This window comes from Equus caballus, chromosome 4 (genome assembly GCF_041296265.1).
Source record: "Equus caballus isolate H_3958 breed thoroughbred chromosome 4, TB-T2T, whole genome shotgun sequence".
In the NCBI taxonomy this organism is placed as follows: Eukaryota; Metazoa; Chordata; class Mammalia; order Perissodactyla; family Equidae; genus Equus; species Equus caballus.
Window position 1 is genome coordinate 69,705,530 of NC_091687.1, and position 20,636 is coordinate 69,726,165.

At 36.3% G+C, this 20,636-nt stretch overlaps 1 protein-coding gene across 5 annotated transcripts in view; it reads left to right on the forward strand.

Annotated features, from left to right (window-relative positions):
* The window catches only part of SEPTIN7 (septin 7), a 202,958-nt gene that overhangs the window by 157,671 nt on the left and 24,651 nt on the right, over positions 1–20,636 (forward strand). For all 5 annotated transcript variants that reach the window (XM_070264828.1, XM_070264827.1, XM_070264826.1 and 2 more), the window contains 3 exons: positions 7,144–7,244; positions 8,128–8,262; positions 14,053–14,170. In XM_070264828.1, the coding sequence (XP_070120929.1) occupies positions 7,144–7,244; positions 8,128–8,262; positions 14,053–14,170 (354 nt within the window). The remainder of the gene's footprint in view (positions 1–7,143; positions 7,245–8,127; positions 8,263–14,052; positions 14,171–20,636) is intronic.

Sequence of the window (20,636 nt, forward strand, 5' to 3'; positions counted from 1 at the left end):
AGCTGTAGTTCTTTTTCATTGCCGTATAATATTCTATTGTAGGAATGTATCACAGCATATCCCTTCTATTGTAGATAAGCATTTGGGTTTTTAGTTTTTGACTATTAAGAATATTCTTGTACATATCTTTTGGTGGACATAGGCACTCATTTCTGTTGTATTTGTGTGAGCACACACGTGTGCATGTGTGCATAAAGGTATTTCATTGTTTCAGTTTATTTTTTTTGATTTCTTGCAAGATTGAACATATCTTTTATATTCATTAACTGTTAAGGTTTCATTGACGTGCTTTGACTACCTTAATATTTCTTTTTATCCTTAATTTGGAGGAGCCCCTTATCTAGATAATAGTTCCTATGTTTCAGACATTGCAGATAATTTCTTCCAGGCTAGCATCTGTTAAAGACGATGGGAGAGTCTCTCAGTTTCTTAGAATTCTTTTTACATTGGCTCATCTCTAAAATAATCCTGTGTAAATGCACTTTACCTTCCTTTGAGGTAACACCTCAAAAGTGTCCTCTTCTATTCTGAATATCTTCCTGACTTTCCCTTTTTTGAAAACAAAGGAGTAATTAGGGCTGAGCGTATCTCTAGTATGATTTTTAAGACAAAAGCCTGTGTACCACTGTTAAATCTCCCTTTATTTTTTACCAAAAGTAAGACCTATAGCAACTGAGAACTGGATTCATCCTGACTAGAAGTCCTCTTTGCTAACTGTACCATGGGGACATTCCTTGATATTACTGGAAAAAAGTTGAAGATCATTTAAACTCTTTTCCCCACGTACTCAAGAAAGAACATGACATGTTCCGAATCATTCAATGTAGTTAGAGGATAGACTGTAATTTTCTTTTACAGTTGACTGCCTCTTCACCAAGGCCAGTAATGTAGCAGATGGTCTGCTCTTGGAAGCTCATGAATTCTCTCAGTGGAGAGTGATCAGAAGTATTACATCTCAGCCCAGATATATGAGATCAGGAGAAACATACAATCCTGAGTTTCAAAAGGCAAATGTCTGTAATTTCCCTGACCTGAAGGCTTTCTGGAACACTTTAAACTGTCAAAAAAAAAAAAAAACCAAGAAGAAGAAAAGAAAAATACTATGATGTGGCCAGATAGGGAGTGAAATTTTAATAAAGACCACAATCTCATAATCTCCTCCCTGAGCATTATTTATTTACAAGAGACTTGTGTCTTAAAGAAGAAATTCCTTCACATTCACAGTCTTGGAAGGAAGGAGAAGCTGTCTATACTGAACAGAGAGGTGATTCTGAGCTTCCTGTCTATCAGTGGTTGTGATTTGAGTGAAGTTTTCAGTATTAGAAAGAAGTCCTTTTAGATTAATTCCTGACCTCTTATCTTGGGCCTCAGGACCCTTAGCTGTGCAGTTTCAAATGTGAGCTGAAACTCTAGTCCTGGAGTTCTTTATACCAGTGGTTCTGAAACTTGAGTGTGCATCACAATCACTTGGTGGTCTTGCTAAAATGGATTGCTGAGTCCCTCTCCACAGAATTTGCTGTTTAGTTAGGTTTGAGGCAGGGCCCAAAGAATTTGCATTTCTTATAAGTTCCCAGAGTATGTAGTTGCTAGTCTGGGTACTACACTTTGAAAACCACTGCTCTGTAGTGTTTCTAGCTTGCTGCAAACTGTCTTTATGGGAAGAAAGTAAGAGAGGGAACTGTTTTTCCTTAGTTCTTTCACAGTATTTCAAATTGAGTGAAATAGCACCATGTTACTTCTGTTTTCATTCATATATATATATATATTTCCAGTAGACTGGAATGATAGGAAAAAAATGAACACTTCATGTTCCAACCTCAAATATAGATCCTCAGAGTAACAAAAAATTTTTTTGGTGACGAAGTTTGGCCTTAAGCTAACGTCTGTTGCCATTCTTCCTCCTTTTTGCCTGAGGAGGATCGTCCCTGAGCTAACATTTGTGCCAGTCTTCCTCTAGTTTGTCTATAGGACGCTGCCACAGCACGGCTTGACAAGTGGTGTATAGGTGCACACCTGAGATCCAAATCCACAAACGCTGGGCTGCTGAAGTGGAGCATGTGAACTTAACTGCTACGCCACCAGACAGGCCCCTAACAAAATTTTTAAGAAAAATATTACATACAATATTGTACGTATGGTAGCAAGCTTTGTAATTTTGTTATATTTGAAATTTTTAAAAGCATATTTCATGTCAGTGAAATGTTGCCAGCCATCTCCTAGGGAAAGACTGAACTTTATTCTGAGACTAAGTCCATTTCACTTTCTTTTTTGAAATGACTGTTAGGTTTTTTTGTAAGTTCTTAATTGTCAGCCTTATACTGGTCTCTTTAAAACTTTTTTGTTGGACTGTGAAATCCTGCAAATCACTATTGTAGATTAAGTGGGTACAGAAATTTTGGAGATGAGAAAAGGTGAAAGCAATGAATCCTATCCCTAGGATAACATGTTACAGATTCCTTAAAACATTTTTATAGAGCCCAGTTAGGAAACTCTCCTCTTGATGTTGGTCCAATTTTGATAGTTTTTTGAACCAGCCATTCACACAACAGACATTTGAATGCTTGTCTTATACCAGGTTTTAGGGCTACAGTGATGATGGACACAGTCAAAATTCTCAAGGATCTCACAGTCAAGTGAAGGATATAGCAAACAATTATGATTTGGTGAGAAAGATACTGCTGTAAGGTGCTATAGAGGTGAACTTGGCAAGGTAGAAACGTTTTAGTGAAGTAGTAGGAATGGAGGGCAAGATGGCAGTGAGTTGAGAAGTGAGTGAGAGGTAAGTGAGTCAGTGAAGATGAGATAGTTACGAAGAAAGTGATGAGAGCGAATACCTAGAGGTTGAGTGTAGGGGACTGAGAGAGTAGTTTGGTTTTTATTTCCAAAAAAAAAAAAATCTGAGAATGTTTATATCCTATGGGCAATCGATTCCCCATAGGGAGATGAGAGGTTGAAGATAGAGGGGAAGTAGTCTAAATAGTTGTCAAGATGACTCTTAAATGCAAAGTGATCAGATCCCCAGCATTGATTGAGAGATTAGCCTTAGGAAGAAAGGGAATCTATTCCACTGAACAGAAGGGGAGAGTCAGTGTTGCCTCAGACAACTTGGAGATGCTCTTGTCTTGAAGTACAGATAAAGTGCTTTGCTGAGCGTGGTGGCAGAGACAATAGGGAGAGTTTAGGAAGAGTCATACTGGGAAATTGTCTGCATGAGACTAAGAAGCACATAAAAGGATTATCAGACAGCAGGGAAATTCCTGTAAGATTGAAGTTCATGAATTTTATGGAACAGAAAGGTATCTGAGCTAGAAAGGAAAAGAAAAAGGGTTTTGGAGAGGGATTGCTTAAGAGAAAATAAAAGGGACAAGGGACTTAAGATCTCAGTTTAAGAAGACAGGAATGACATGATGGTTCAGAGAGTAGAAGACAGAATTAGAACCTTTGGATCGTCTTCTCAATAAACTAGTTCTGGGTCTTGATGAAAAGGAAGTAATTTTTAGGTATAACTATTCTCTTATTGGTTATTGCCTTTTTTAGTTTCTCGTGGAACATAATGAAGTATTTAAGATGATGTTTGTCTTTTGAGCCATCAAATAATGAAAATAGACAGTTTTTGTGTTTGACCTAAGTACAATATCTCAGGTGTTCAAGTCTCTGCAGACCTTGGGCTGTAGTGCCGCCTCCCTAGCAAGTGTAGGTAGAAGTTAGCTCTTGACAGAAAATTTTAACCCTCTCCTCAAAATTTAATAAAGTTAAATAAGTAACACTTTTTATTTACCTTAACAAATGGCTCTTAAACATTAGGTTAGAAAAGGTTAGTTTATAACAGTCTTTTGAAAATGAAAGAAAAGAAGCTGTAGAAACATTGAAGGTTTGACTTTTTCCCCCCTCAGATTGAAAAACCAAACAATAATAGAAAAAAAGAATGCCTTGGATTTCTGGAATCTAGGAATCCAAAAGAGACCTCAATAAATTAATTATACATAGACAATATAATGGGCTTTAGTTTTATTTTTCAGAGAGAAACAGAGTTGAAATGCCCTTGATTCATTCCTTCAGTATTATGCATTTAATCTTGGAGAACTCTTGAGTGATGCTGCAAAATATGCTGATGTGACCTGCTTAAGTAAAGTGCATGGGAAAGTGGCCATTTGGAATACATTTGTTAAGAAAAGTTTGAAATTCCTGGACTTGAACTAATTTGTTTTTCATGGATCCCTTGAGGATACTTGCAAAACCAGATGATAGGATACACTTGGATCCTGTGAATGGCACTACTTTACAGTTATGTTTTCTGGATCTCTTCCATATGTTGCTGTCTTCTTTGTATTTGACCATGTATGGATACGCAGAATTTCATAGGTCAGAGAAGAAGAGAAGCTTTATAAACAGACTCTTTAAAGTATATAAAATACAGATCTTAAGTTTTCTTATGTCACTAAACAATTAAGTTGTTAAACTGATTTTTAAAAAAACAGGGAAACAAAGATCTTAAAATTTAAGCTGTTGTTATGTGTAATTAATATACAAAACATTGCTGAAGGTAGAAATGGGCTTTATTTAGAAATAAAAGAACCAGAAATGGTTTGGAGTAAAATTGGGAGATTCTTCTTTAGAACAGTTATATTTTTGCATCAGTTTCTGATATACAATAGTATGTCTTTTAAAAGACTTATTAGATAAAGGGGTGGTATGATTACTTTTATATTTCTGCTTCAGTGACAGTTTCCGTAAATGAATGACCTGTTTTTATGAAGGAGATGGAGACAAATTCAAGATATATTGAGATATTGGATTTGACCAGGTTGTCTTTTTTTTCTTTTAGCTTATTGAGATAATAATTGACATGTAATCAGACTGTCCTTTGACTAGAGGACCACCAGATATGTAAAATATGAACTTCCTATGCTGCATGAAATAATAGCACTTAAAATTTTTTTTAGTTTTGGTAATCTAACACCAGTGAATCTGATTATTTCCTCAGTTATTTTTGCCTCCCTCATATAATTAGAATAACCTGGTATCAGACAAGCTGTATTATCTTAGCTGTGTGGTGTGAAGCAGTGATATCCCAAGCAGTGTACATCCATTGTTGATACTGAAGATGACTGGAAAATATTAGAACCCTTAATTGATGTTTACTTTTTTAATCTTTAGAGAAATTAATATTTACTAGTATTTAATTTTCAGATTGCCAATCATATATATTTGGTAGATAATATGTACTTATATTTGGGATGTTTAAAATTTTCACTGATATTTTACACCAGATCAAAGCAGTCTTGAATGATTGGGCTAAAAGATAAGACCTTTGCCTCTTATTTGTCTAAAAGGTTGAAGCACCTCTATGGACATGCATGTTCAAATCTCAGGTAGTGTTTTCAGTTTTAACAAGTTTCTTTTTTGACAATATTCTTTTTTATTTTTTCTTTTTAAAGATTTTTTATTTTTTTCCTTTTTCTCCCCAAAGCCCCCTGGTACATAGTTGTATATTCTTCGTTGTGGGTCCTTCTAGTTGTGGCATGTGGGATGCTGCCTCAGCGTGGTTTGATGAGCAGTGCCATGTCCATGCCCAGGATCCGAACCAACGAGACACTGGGCCTCCTGCAGCAGAGTGCGCGAACTTAACCACTCTGCCACGAGGCCAGCCCCTTGACAATATTCTTTTAACAGAATAACTTTTGATTGCTATAAACTTGTATTGTCCAATTCAGTAGTCACTAAGCCAAATGTGGCTATTTAAACTCAAATTAATTCCAGTTAAATAAAATTAAACATTCGGCTCCTCAGTTGCACTTGTCACATTTCAAGGGCTAAGTAAGCACTTTGGCAACCATCTACCATATTGGACAGTGCAGATATAGAACATTTTCATCATCCCAGAGAGTTCTATTGGACAGTGCTGCTACAGACTTTCTTGCTCAGCAATTTTAGTCTCAGCTCTTCAGTCTCTTCATGCATCAGCTACCATCTGTAAGAAAATTCCAAAAGGAAATGGAAAGACATCGTCATATATGTAATCTCTAAAGGTACACCAAGCTTTTTCTACCCAGAAATTGGTCACTTTTCGTTTCCAAACTCTGTTGATCAACATAAATAGTTGAAGTTGCTTTTCACATGTGTGTGATTACATTTTCCCCTTAAGTGTAGTAGTACTCAATTTGTGTTGTTTTACACCACTTAACTCTGAAAGTTTGAGTATAATTCTTGCCTCTTAAGTTAGCTTATCAGCATACCTGGAGCCTCTAGTCTTCGTAAGCACTTGATATAAATGTACCTTGAATGAAAGCCTATCTTTTTCTGGGGGAATTCTTCTTCTTTTCTTTTTAAATCAATGTTTGCTATATCTAGCAGCAGCATATGCCCAAGAATAATGATTTATATGTTCTGATACAGAGCTTGGGGTTGCAGAAAATCTTAGCTATAGGAGAAACTTGTTATTAAGTCCAATACTTTTTCTCAAATAGAACATTTTTACAAATTCTAAAGATAACTGGGGATTTTAATCAGGTTTAGTAGGGTTTTACCCTACCAGAATACGCTTTTTTCAATGCCTGGACCTTTGAGGATTGCTTTGGCCTAAATTTGCAATATCACATTTGAGAAGAGAATTGGATCTTAGCCATAACGTAAACACAAGTGTAAATAATTACTGCCATGCTGAGAAAGATTTGGGAATCATAATAAGTTTATTTGAGTAATTGATTTGGGCCAAACTAGATGGAGATAGTCCAGGAAAACATTTACTGTAAATGGTAGATTAGATTTACTTGTCTGATTAATCACGTTTGATCTCTATGAATTACTGAATCGTTCAAGCATATGGTTTGTTTGTATTACTAGATACGCATTTAGGTTATATAAGTATTATATGCCTTCAGATTATTATTGTTTTATCAGTTTCCTTCTTTATACCAACTGTGAACCATAAACCCACTGTTTACGTATGTGCTTTTCTTTCAAGTAACCAGGACTTTTAATGTCCACAATAATTGATTTTAGAGAAAATGTGGGGTGGGTAGGTTCAGTTTGCAAAAAGCTTCCCAGTTGATTTTGATTAACGCTCATCTCTCTACCTCTTAACTTGTAGGAAACCATGGGTGTAATGTATGATGTTAATATCTGCACCAATGACTCTTACAGGTGGAACAATCCAAAGTTTTAATCAAAGAAGGTGGTGTTCAGTTGCTGCTCACAATAGTTGATACACCAGGATTTGGAGATGCAGTGGATAACAGTAATTGGTAAGAAGGATTTGTCATCACTGCTTTCTGTTGCACTTGGGGTATAGGAACTGTTAGACTTTTTTTGCTTAACGTTTTAAAACTTTTCGTCTTGGCAAAGGTCATGAACTTTAAGTGGTATGACTTGGATTCGTATACCAGCTTTGCCACTTATTTGACAATGTTGCTTAACTTCTTTGAACTGAGTTCCTTTTCTGTAAAGTGGAGATAATACCTATTATAGAATTATTTTGAAGACAAATTCTGAAACAACATAGATGCAAGAATTCTCATTATTATAAGGAATGTAAAACTTTTCATTCTCTACTATAATTTTATCCAGTTATGTACATTATTTTCTATCACATCCTAGTTTAAACCTAATTTTAGGCTTTCCATTTTTCCATAAGTCATAAGTAAATAAAACATCCATGACATTCTGGTTGGAAATACTATCTTAGTATCTTAAAAACAGTATTTTAATTTTTTTTCAGTTCCACATTGTTTTGAAGTAAATTTCTGTCAACTTTTAAAACACCTAAGTAATTTCATCATGAGGTTTTTGTATTGTTTAATCTTTTCATTTGAAATGTAATTTTTCATATTGTAAAGTGTCTTATCATTGATATATTTATCAATGTAAACAATATGATAATTTAGTTGTGTTTTGATTCTAAACAATTAACCTTCTTTCATTTGGAAAGTTTAGAAATAATCAAGATTTATTCAACAGTTTATACCTGTTTTTGCATCAGTATATGTAGAATAATTTGGGATGTCTTCCACCAGTTAAATTGGTTTTGCCTGTTTAAAAATACTGATTATTACCCTTTAACAGAGTCATCAGTTGTACATTCATATGTAGAATTGCAACTTAATTATTTTGTTTATCTGCATTCTATAGCTGGCAGCCTGTTATCGACTACATTGATAGTAAATTTGAGGACTACCTAAATGCAGAATCTCGAGTGAACAGACGCCAGATGCCTGATAACAGGGTGCAGTGTTGTTTGTACTTCATTGCTCCTTCAGGACATGGGTCAGTACTTTGATGCTTCTCATAGCCTTTTTTGTTGTTGTTATTATTCAACTTTGGGTGCGTATTTTAGTAATCCTGATATCTATGAAGTACATTTAACTGTATGAGTTGTAAAGTCCCAAATTCCATGTAAAAATGGCTTATAGAAAACCTTTTTAAGTCCTACATAAACTAACTGTGATTTTACTTAGTTTCTCATGCATAAGGCTTTTTACCTGCTTCATGGAAAGGAACAATGTTTCCATATGGTTTGATGTCTCATTGTGGCTAGTTTAGCTTTCTTTTTGACCACTCTGCCACTTGTTGAACCACCAAATAAGGAGAAACAGCCATAACAATTAGCTTAGACATGTTCTAAGAAACTCCAAAGATGTTATTTACTATAGATCTGATAAAGAAGGTTACAGAAAAACTTAAGCACCAAAGTTCTCATGTGCCATTTCTTTCTTCACTAAATCTGTTTGGCTTCTGTTTCAACTTAGCTATCACAGTCAGACTGTTTAAGTATTATATCATAAGTACTAACCACCTACTTATTAGGATCCTTATTAGGAGTAAAGATCTAAGTATCTAGACATTCATCTGATCTGATTGTTCTATTTGTTAGTACAGCCAGCCTGTAATCCATTTGTTGTTGTTTGTACTTCTTTTGTCATTTTCAGTAGATAAATATGTCATTGTCAACTGCAGATGTTTGTGATTACTCTTCTTCACTCTTTTTCTTTGGCTAAGTGACTCAGCATAACTCACCCACCTGATGATTGTAACTCCACCATCTCTCCACCAAATGGACTGTTATATAGCATCAGAGTAAATAGCATTCAGTCTTCTAAAACCTAAACAGTAGTGTTAACCTGTCCATTAAGGGTACCTTTCTCTTTTGTTTTCTGCTTCTTTCTCCACCTTTTTCCTAGATAGTCTAGTGCCCATTATCACAGTCTTGGTCGAGCAGAAAGGCTTGTTTTTGTAGTTTACCGTTTTTGCACTGTCAAGTTGTACTATTGCAAATATTTCTTCATTTATTTCTAATATTCTTCTATAATGTTCTCAGAAGTTTACATATTTAAAGAACAAAACTGGCTCATCTACTTAGCCTCAATAAAAGTAATCTCAAAAATACAACACACTGAATATAGCCTTTTATGAGTACTTACTAGCTTTTCCCTGAGTTTTTTTTTTTTTTTTTTTTAACATTCTGGTTTAACTTGTTAGGGCTTTTTCCTGGAAGCCAACAAAGTAAAATCTTAATCTGCTGTTAAGTCAATAGAAATTTGCCAGTTTATATCCAGTTTTATTATTTTAGTTCTTTTGGACTGTGTCCAAGATTTAGTAATTCTCATGAAATCACATTCCCCCATCCCCCAAGGGAAAATCTATTTCCTAAAATTGCATGGGAAATACGATTTTTTTTTAAGAAGAAATTTTTGATATGATTCAAATGATGTGCAGTGGCTTTGGTCCATTTCTTGTTTGTCACAAGGGATGGGAGTTCAAAATTTTTAATTCCTATGTATAAAAATATGCCTTTGAATAGTTTCTCAGCTTAGCTGTTTTTGAGAAATGGAACAGTGTTTTTGCCCATTGGTATGTGCTGCAATGGATTAGGTGAAAGAAAATGACATTGAATTTTGTGTAGAGAGTTCCAAATCCCCTGCTCACTACAGACTGAAATTCCAGGCAGTCTAATAGATGAATCAAGGCCTTTCTAGCTTATCTGGGTAATCCTTCGATTCGCTTTTTAAAGGAATCCTGTTTTTAGAATATTTATAAATTGGTCCAACTGTATTTTCAGTACTCCCCACCTCACCCCACTAAGTGTCATCACTGAACACAGGGCTAATTTATGATTTCAGCTACTGTTGCTCTGTTTTCTTTGTTTAGTCGTTGTTAATTGCGGTTAAAATTAAAAACTGACTTGGAACTTGAATTTTAAAGTAGTGTTTTTACCCTTTTGAATGTTGATTGACACTTAAAAAAAACCAATGTCACTCAGTGAGTTTTTATATAGAATTTTTTTCTCTTAGAAATATATTATAAATATTTATCATTTGCTCTGTAGTCGTTTTGTTTATTTTGCTGTAGGCTTTGAGGTTAAATAGTCTTTTCTGTCTAATGTGAGTTTATCTTCTAGAAATTCTATAAAGGACTTTCCATTGTTTAAAAACAATATTTAAAAACTAAGTTTGTTGGAAAAGATGACCTGAAATAAAACTAAATGGACAGAGGAAAAATTTCAAAGAGAATGTAATCTACATGTGAACTAAATGTTGCCTGTTGTTGACATTTTGTAAGCTTCTGAAATTTGTATTCTGGTTTAAAATGACAGGAGGTTTTTATGAGGGCTTTTTATAGAGGTTTTACCTTTTTTTCTAAAGCTTAATTTTTTTTTTCATTTTTTGAAGATTGGCCCTGAGCTAACATCTTGCCAGTCGTCTTCCTTTTTTTTTTTTTTTTTCCCTTTTCCAAAGCCCCAGTTCATAGTTGTATATCCTAGTTGTAGGTCATTCTAGTTCTTCTGTTTGGGATCCTGCCACAACATGGCTTGATGAGCGGTGTGTAGGTCTGTGCCCAGGATCCAAACTGGCAAACCCCAGGCGACCAAAGTGGAGTGTGCAAACTCAACCACTTGGCCACAGGGCCGGCCCCTCTAAAGTTTAATTTTTAAACTAATTTAAATGTTCTTCAGCCCTGTTGTTTTATATTTAAGAAGTTGACTTTCCCAGTTTCCTTGTCATGGTTATTGTTAAGTGTCTTTCTCTTTAAAAGTTGAAATAGTATAATAAATATTCAGCAAGTGTTGTTTTACTATTAAGGGTAAAATCTTGTTAACTTGGATTTTTATTTTTATATTAAATGCTCTTAAGATTTATTAAAATTTTAGGTTAACTGAACTCTTCTCTGTCACTGGCTTAATGAGGTGCTGGTGGTACTCACTTAAATTTGTCATGAGTCTGATCTGGAAAGTGAACGTAAAAGTTTACAAATTTGAGATTGTTTGGGCCGTACCTTTTATATTTAGTGTTGTTTGTAATGACTGGTGAAGGAAAACTTAAATTTTTTCAAAGATGGACAGATTCTTTCAGTTAGCACTAATGAGATAAGGGCACTGTTTACAGATAATATAGTGTTATTCCAGCCACACACTCTTTTCTGTAGTATTCACTATTCTCTGAATGTGAATATGAAATTCCAAAGGATTCAAGCTAAGGAGAATTAGAATAAGAGGTAGCTATCTTAATTCTCCATATCCCACCTCCTTACCCCTCCCTATCTTTCTGCGAGTCTGTGTCAGTCTGTGTCACTACGACAAAGAGATATGGTATTATTTGTTAGTGAAAAGGCATACTTCATTAGTCTCTAGGCCCCAATGCCCCCAATTTTATATATAAACTATAGTACTTTAGGAGAACCCTAATAGGGGCTTTCTCTTTATTTTAAGATATTAATCAATAAAATTCGTAACAAAATTAGACTTTTATTCCATTTTTTCTCATCGTTTTATAAAAGTTAAAGAATACTAGTTTGGAATGATATTTATATGCAAGTTATTCACATTATCTTCATTTATTTTTGTAGTATATTAATTTTTAGTCTACAGTGTATTCTAGATGTGAGGAATTTCTTTGGTTTTCATTTAGAATTACTCAGGGATGTAAGGAAAATCACAGCAGCTTACTTTTTGGTCAACAGATACTTGGGCTCCTTCTCAGGTGTTGACATCGTCCTGGTGTTGGAGATATAGATGAATGAATGGACGCCCTTGCTCTTAAGGATCTTCTAGTGAGATGATGGGAAAACAAATACATGAGTAGGCAGTTTCTGTACAGAAGATTAACTGTTATAACCGTTTTAGAGAGGTTAGAGAAGGATTCCCAGAGGAAATGAGAATTGTAAGCCAAGTCCTAAAGGACAAATAAGAATTAGGCAGGTCAAGTTGAAGGGGGTTGGGAGTGGAGCGTGTTCCAGGCAGAGACTGTAGCCTATGGCCAGAGGTCAGAGTATGGTGCTTTCAAGGAATTGTGAGAAGTTCAAAAAGGCTACCACTTTGGAAGTAGGGGATGGCAAAAGATGCTAAGGGATGCTAACAGATGAGGACATCTAGAGAGGCTGTGTCTTCACAGGTTTTGTAGGCCACGCTAGCTAAGGAATCTGGCCTTTAGTGAGGTTTTCAGTCCAGGAATGACTCAATCAGATTCACATTTTAGAAAGACCATTCTGACTGCATTGTGCATGGTTTAGAGGGAAACAAGATAGATTCTTTTAATTATTCATACCAAAGGTCTTGGTAGCCTGAACCAAAGTAATGTAAATGAAGACAAGTATATACATACATTTATTTGTTCAGCAGGTCCTGGTGAATCTTTGGAAGTGAGAATTAGAAGAGGGAGGAATCCTGGGTTTCAGGCTTGAGTAATTGGGTGGATTGTAGTGCCGTTCATTGAGATAGAAAGCACAGAAGGGAAGGGAAGATTTAGAGGTTCAGATGAGCTTTTGATTTTGAGGAGCCAAAATGGGGTGTCCAAGTAGTATTTCCACTGGTTGAACACAAGTCTGGAACATAAGAGTGAGATCTGGGCCAGGGGTGAAGATTTGGGAGTCATTGACCCATAGAGGATAATAGAAGTCATTGTAGTCGATGATAAGCATACAAAATGTAGAGTAAGAAGAGAAGAGGGCCTAGTAGAGAATTCTGAGGAACACACCCCTTAAGGGACCAGCTTAAAAAGAGGATCCTGAGAAGTACCCTAAGGGTACAGCTTGTAGAGGAATAACATCAAATGCTGCATAATGAGCAAATTTAAAAGTAATGGTAAACACCATGGTATTTATGAGTTAGCTGCCGCTAATTATAATTAGCAGCATGAAAGTATGTGATGACCTTCTTGAAGGTATAGTGGCAAAGTGGAGGCAGCAGCCAGATTGTAATAGATGAAAGTTCTGATGAAGAAGATTCTCTTTTGAGCCTCGTCTCTGAGAAATATAATTGATAGTAAGAACTGAGTGGTCAGCCCTGGTGGTCTAGTGGTTTTATTATTTTGGGACTCTCACCACCATGGCCTGGTTCATTTCCTGGTCAGGAAACCACACCACCCATCTGTTGGTTGTCATACTGTTGTGGCTGCGTGTTGCTGTGATGCTAAAAGCTATGCCACTAGTATTTCAAATACCAGCAGGGTCACCCATGGTGGACAGATTTCAGCAGAGCTTCCAGACTAAGACCAGGAAGAAGGACCTGGCCACCCACTTCTTAAAAAATTGGCCATGAAAACCCTATGAATAGCAGCGGGAACATTGTCTGATATTGCGCCAGAAGGTGAGATGATGGTGCAAAAAGGCTGGGCAGGGTTCCACTCTGCTATACACAGGGTTGCTAGGAGTCGGAATCAACTCAGTGGCACTAACAAAAGCAAGAACTGAATGTGGGGTTTAAAGAGGACTACCATTTTTCATTTAAAAACAAAACACAGATTTCCCAAATTTTGAGTAATACATATAGAGGCTGTTCTAGGAAAGCCTATCAGGAGCCTTTCCAGTTTTTCTAATTCCTCTTTAGGGCAAAAACTATGACCAGGATGTTCAAGGGCAGGAGTCAAAGCCTTCTTAGCCACTCCAATGCTTCTTGAAGTCCTGTTCTACCTAACTGTTGCTGGCCCAATACATGTTATCTTCAGAGAGTGTTTCTGATAAGTAAGTAAAGTTGTTCCAGTGTGTTTAATTTAGCATTGGGGGTGTGAAGAATCTGTCTCCCAAATTGATCAATTTAATCATGTTAAATATTATGTATTTCAGACTTAAACCATTGGATATTGAGTTTATGAAGCGTTTGCATGAAAAAGTGAATATCATCCCACTTATTGCCAAAGCAGACACACTCACACCGGAGGAATGCCAACAGTTTAAAAAACAGGTGAGCAGAATGAGCTTCAACTCTTGGATTTCCCATACCATTCATGTAATTTGCAGTTTTTCATATTTTCAATATAATGTGTTACAGTGCATTTCTCTTGCTACTTTACTGTATGGTCATTTATACTGTATTAAAAATAACTCTTGAAAATAATCTTCTGCTTTATTATCTTATCTTTTCTCCTCACAGCTCTTATCCGTTATCATAGAGCCCTTATCCTTTGTCAATTTAAATAAGGCTATTTTAGATGTTTCTGCATAGCCTCCATCACCGCCCCTCCCCAAATCATTTAGAATTATTTTCTTAGACTGAATTTCCGAGAAGAGGATTACTGTTTCAAAGGGTGTGATTATATTATTATTCTTTATTCTTTCCCCCCATTTTGTCATGATGCTTTCTCAATAAAACAATCAGATTTCTTCTGCAGTGGATGTATTTGTTTCAGTGCCTTGCCAGCATTATTTGTCATTTTTATTTTTAAAACTTTTTTGGAATAAAGTGGAACCTAATCATTTCTTTAACTTTTGATTTAATTTTGCAGAAAGGCTCAACACTTTTTAAAGCAGGGGTTTATTTTTTCCTCATTGTTGTGTGGTTTGTTATATATTACATTTAATGAAATACAGGGCCAATTTCTGAAACTACTCCCCTATTCTAGTAGCCTGTTTTTTATTTTAGGCCAATGTTATATAAATATATTTTTTTAATTTTTAGTGAATTTATGATAGTTTACGATCTTGTGAAATTTCAGTTGTACGTTATTGTCAGTCGTGTTGTAGGTGCACCTCTTCACCCTTTGTGCCCACCCCTCACCCCCGCTTTCCCCTGGTAGCCACTAATCTGTTCTCTTTGTCCACATGTTTAAATTCCTCATATGAGTGGAGTCATAACAGAGATTGTCCTTCTCTATCTGGCTTATTTCACTTAACATATTTCCCTCAAGGTCCATCCATGTTGTGAATGGGGCGATTTTATTCTTTTTTTATGGCTGAGTAGTATTCCATTGTGTGTGTGTGTATATACATATATATATATATGTATATACACACACACACATACCATATCCTCTTTATCCAGTCATCAGTTGATGGGCACTTAGGTTACTGCCACGTCTTGACTATTATAAATAGTCTTGACTGCAATGAACATAGGGGTGCATGGGACTTTTGAAATTGCTGACTTCAAGTTCTTTGGATAGATACCCAGTAATGGGATGGCTGGGTCATATGGTATTTCTGTTTTTAATTTTTTGAGAAATCTCCATACTGTTTTCCATAGTGGCTGCACCAGTTTGTACTCCCACCAGCAGTGTGTGAGGGATCCTTTTTCTCCACAACCTCTCCAACACTTGTTACTTTTTGTTTTGATTATTTTTGCCATTCTAATGGGTGTAAGGTGCTTAGTGTAGTTTTGATTTGCATTTCCCTGATGATCAGTGATGATGAACATCTTTTCATGTGCCTATTGGCCATCCGTAAATCTTCTTTGGAGAAATGTCTGTTCATGTCTCCTGCCCATTTTTTAGTCAGGTTGTTTGATTTTTTGTTGTTGAGTTGTGTGAGTTCTTTGTATATTATGGAGATTAGCCCTTTGTCAGATACATGACTTGCAAATATTTTTTCCCAGTTAGTGGGTTGTTTTTGTGTTTCAATCCTGTTTTCCCTTGCCTTAAAGAAGCTCTTTAGTTTGATGAGGTCCCATTTGTTTATTCTTTCTATTGTTTCCCTTCTCTGAGAAGACATGGTGTCTGAAAAGATCCTTTTAATACTGATGTCAAAGAGTGTACTTCCTACATTTTCCTCTAGAAGCCTTATGGTTTCAGGTCTTACCTTTAGGTCTTTGATCCATTTAGAGTTTATTTTGGTGAATGGTGAAAGAGAATGGTCAATTTTCATCCTTTTACATGTGGCTGTCCAGACTTCCCAGCACCATTTGTTGAAAAGACTTTCTTTTCTCCATTGTATGCCCTCAGCTCCTTTGTCGAAGATTAGCTGTCCATAGATGTGTGGTTTTATTTCTGGGCTTTCAATTCTGTTCCATTGATCTGTGCACCTGTTTTTGTACCAGTACCATGCTGTTTTGATTACTGTAGCTTTGTAGTATGTTTTGAAGTCAGGGATTGAGATGCCTCCGGCTTTGTTCTTTTTTCTCAGGATTGCTTTAGCAATTTGGGGTCTTTTGTTGCCCCATATGAATTTTAGGATTCTTTGTTCTATTTCTGTAAAGAATGTCGTTGGGATTCTGATTGGGATTGGGTTGAATCTGTAGATTGCTTTAGGTAGTATAGACATTTTAACTATGTTTATTCTTCCAATCCATGTGCATGGAATGTCTTTCCATCTCTTTATGTCCTCATCCATTTCTTTCAGGAAAGCCTTGTAGTTTTTGTTGTATAGGTCCTTCACTTCCTTAGTTAAACTCACCCCGAGGTATTTTATTCTTTTTGTTGCAATTGTGAATGGTATTCTGTTCCTGAGTTCTTTTTCTGTTAGTTCATTATTAGAGTATAGAAGTGCTGCTGATTTATGTAAGTTGATTCTATATCCTGCAACTTTGCTGTAGTTGTTGATTACTTCTAAAAGTTTTCCAATCGATTCTTTGGGGTTTTCTATATACAAGATCATGTCGTCTGCAAACAGCAAGAGTTTCACTTCTTCCCTCCCTATTTGGATTCCTTTTATTCCTTTCTCTTGCCTGATTGCTCTGGCCAAAACTTCCAGTACTATGTTGAATAAGAGTGGTGATAGGGCATCCTTGTCTCGATCCTGTTTTCAGGGGGGTGACACTCAGTTTTTGCCCATTGAGTATGATGTTGGCTGTGGGTTTGTCATATATGGCCTTTATTATGTTGAGGTAATTTCCTTGTATCCCCGTTTTGTTCAGAGTATCATAAATGGCTGTTGGATCTTGTCAAATGCTTTTTCTGCATCTATTGAGATGATCATGTGGTTTTTATTCCTCAGTTTGTTGATGTGGTGTATCACATTGATTGATTTGCAGATGTTGAACCATCCCTGTGTCCCTGGTATGAATCCTACTTGATCATGATGTATGGTCCTTTTGATGAATTGCTGAATTTGAGTTGCCAAAATTTTGTTGAGAATTTTTGCATCTATGTTCATCAGTGATATTGGCCTGTAGTTCTCCTTTTTCATGCTGTCCTTGTCAGACTTTGGTATCAGCATGATGTTGGCTTCATAGAATGTGTTAGGAAGTGTTCCATCCTCCCTAATTTTTTGGAATAGCTTGGAAAGTATAGGTATTAAATCCTGTTTGAAAGTTTGGTAGAATTCCCCAAGAAAGCCATCTGGTCCTTGGATTTTTTTTCTTTGGGATGCTTTGATTGCTGTTCTAGTCTCCTTCCTTGTCAGTCTGTTCAGACTGTCTGCTTCTTCTTGACTTAGCTTTGGGAGATTGTAAGAGTCTAAGAATTTATCCATTTCCTCTAGGTTATCCATTTTGTTGGCATATAGTTTTTCGTAGTATTCCTTTATAATCCGTTTTATTTCTGTGGAGTCTGTTATTTCTCCTCTTTCATTTCTGATTTTGTTTATTTGAGCTTTCTCTCTTTTTTTCTGTGTAAGACTGGTTAGGGGGTTTGTCAATTTTATTTATCTTTTCAAAGAACCAGCTCTTTGTTTCATTGATCCTTTCTACTGCCTTTTTTGTTTCAATAGCATTTATTTCTGCTCTGATTTTTATTATTTCTCTCCTTCTGCTGCCTTTGGGCTTTGTTTGTTCTTCTTTCTCTAATTCAGTTAGGTGTAATTTGAGGTTGCTTATTTGGGATTTTTCTTGTTTGTTAATGTCTGCTTGTTTGCGATGAATTTCCCTCTTAATACAGCTTTTGCTATATCCCATATGAGTTAGTATGGCATGTTATCATTTTCATTTGTCTCCAGATATTTTTTGATTTCTTCTTTAATTTCCTCAATGATCCATTGCTTGTTCAGTAGCATATTGTTTAGTCTCCACATCTTTGTCTCTTTCTCAGCTTTTTTCTTATTAATTAATTTCTATCTTTATAGCATTATGATCGGAGAAGATCTTGTTATTATTTCAATTTTTTTAAATTTGTAGAGGCTTGCCTTGTTTCCCAACATATGGTCTGTCCTTGAGAATGTTGCATGTGTACTTGAGAAGAATGTATATCCTGCTGTTTTTGGATGGAGTGTTCTATATATGTCTATTAAGTCCAACTGTTTTAGCTTTTCATTTAATTCCACGATTTCCTTGTTGATTTTCTGTCTGGATGATCTGTCCATTGATGTGAGTGGGATGTTGAGGTCCCCTACTATTATTGTGTTATTTTTAATATCTTCTTTTAAGTTTGTTAATAGTTGCTTTATGAACTTTGGTTCTCCTGTGTTGGGTGCATAGATATTTATAAGTGTTATTTCTTCTTGATTTAGTGTCCCTTTGATCATTATATACTGACCATCTGTGTGTCTCTTTACCTGCCTTGTCTTGAAATCTACTTTGTTTGATATAAGTATTGCAACACCTGCTTTCTTTTGTTTGCCATTAGCTTGGATTATTGTCTTCCATCCCTGCACTCTGAGCCTGTGTTTGTTGTTGGAGCTGAGGTGTGTTTCCTGGAGACAACAGATGTCGGATCTTGTTCTTTAATCCATCTTGCCACTCTGTGCCTTTTTATTGGAGAGTTCAATCCGTTTACATTGAGGGTGATTATTGATGCATGAGGGCTTAATGCTGTCATCCCGTCACTCGTTTTCCGGTTTTCCTGCATTACCTTTGTTTTTTGTCCTGTGTGTTTTGGTCTACCCACTAACATCTGCAGTTTCTTATTTCCTTATTTATTTTTTGTGTCTCTGTTCTGTTTTTAGGTTTAGTAGCTATCCTGAAGTTTGTATTCAGAATCTCATGTATAACATAGTCCATTTTCTGGTGGCCTCTTATTTCCTTAGACTAAACTGATTCAGTCCCTTTCCTCCTTCCCTCCTAAGTTATTGTTGTCATCTCTTATTCCAACAAGTGATACGATTGTCTTTGTTTTTGGTGTTTTCCTTTCCTTTATCCTAATGCTGTAGTTGTATATTTGCTATCCTATTCTGATTTTCTCTATTTGTCTCTTACTGTGTGTTTTGTGACCCCATTCTCCTGTTTTTTATTTTTTCAGGTATGAGGGCCTTCTTGAGGAATTATTGTAGGGGGGGTGTCATGGCTAGAAAGTCCCTTAGCTTTTGTTTGGGAAAGATTTAATTTCTCCCTCAGATCTGAAGGGTATTTTTGCTGGATAGAGTATTCTTGGCTGAAGATTGTTATCTTTTAAAGTTTTGAATATGTCATTCCAATCTCCCCTAGATTGTAAGGTTTCTGCAGCAAAATTCGCTGAAAGTCTGATAGGGGTTCCTTTGTAGGTTTTCTTCTGCCTTGCTGCCCTGAGTATTCTTTCTTTGTCATTCACTTTTGCTAGTTTTACTACTATATGCCTCGCAGTAGGTCTTTTTACATTGACATATCTAGGAGACCTGAATTCTTCCTCCACACACATTTCTCTCTCATTCCCTAGATTTGGGAAGTTCTCTGCTATTATTTTTTGGAGCACACTTTCTGCTCCATTCTCCTTTTCATTGCCCTCGGGAATACCAATAATTCTTATATTACATTTCCTCATTGAGTCGGCTGTTTCTCGGAGATTTTCTTCATTCCTTTTTATTCTTAGTTCTCTCTTTTCCTCTGTCTGGAGCCATTCACCCTGTCTATCTTTGGTTATGCTGATTTGCTTCTCTATGGCGTCCACACGGGCATTCAGGGATTCTGCATTATGTTTTATTTCTTCCATTGTATTTTTCATCTCTAGTATTTCTGATTGATTCTTCTTTATAGTTTCAATCTCTTTTGTGAAGTAACTCCAGTACTCATTGACTTGTTTCTCTATATTTTCCTTTATGTCATTGAGCTTTTCGATGATAGCTATTCTGAATTCATTGTCGTTTAGTTTACGTATTTCTGAGTCTTCAGGGCATAACTCTGGGTGCTTATTTTCCTTTTGGTCTGGAGTTTTTATGAATCGTTTGATGCTAGAATGGTTTTTGCGCGTAGTGCTATTATTCAGTTGCAGTTACAGCCTGTCGCCACTAGATGGGGGGGGGGTGTTCAAGAGCCACATATTCTGAGCCCTCCACTTTCAGCCGAGATGGCAGCGCACAGTGCAGGTTGAAGGGGAGCATTTTCTCTTGTGCACAGACCCAGTTTCCCGATCAGCTCTCGTTATCCGCTCTCCTGGGGTCTTGGCTTGATGAGGTCACCTCATGAGAAAGCTTTCCCCTGTTAGAGGGCTTCTGTCTGTGCTGCGTGGCCCTTCCCCGACTCCTTCCCTCAGGGAGCCTCCCATGGCAGCAATCCCAGTTTTTAGGGGAGGGAGCGAAGATCTCTCTTACCCCACTCCAGCTCCTCCAAGGGGCCCTCCAGCCTCTCTGCCCTCCGCTGTTTGGCTGCTGTG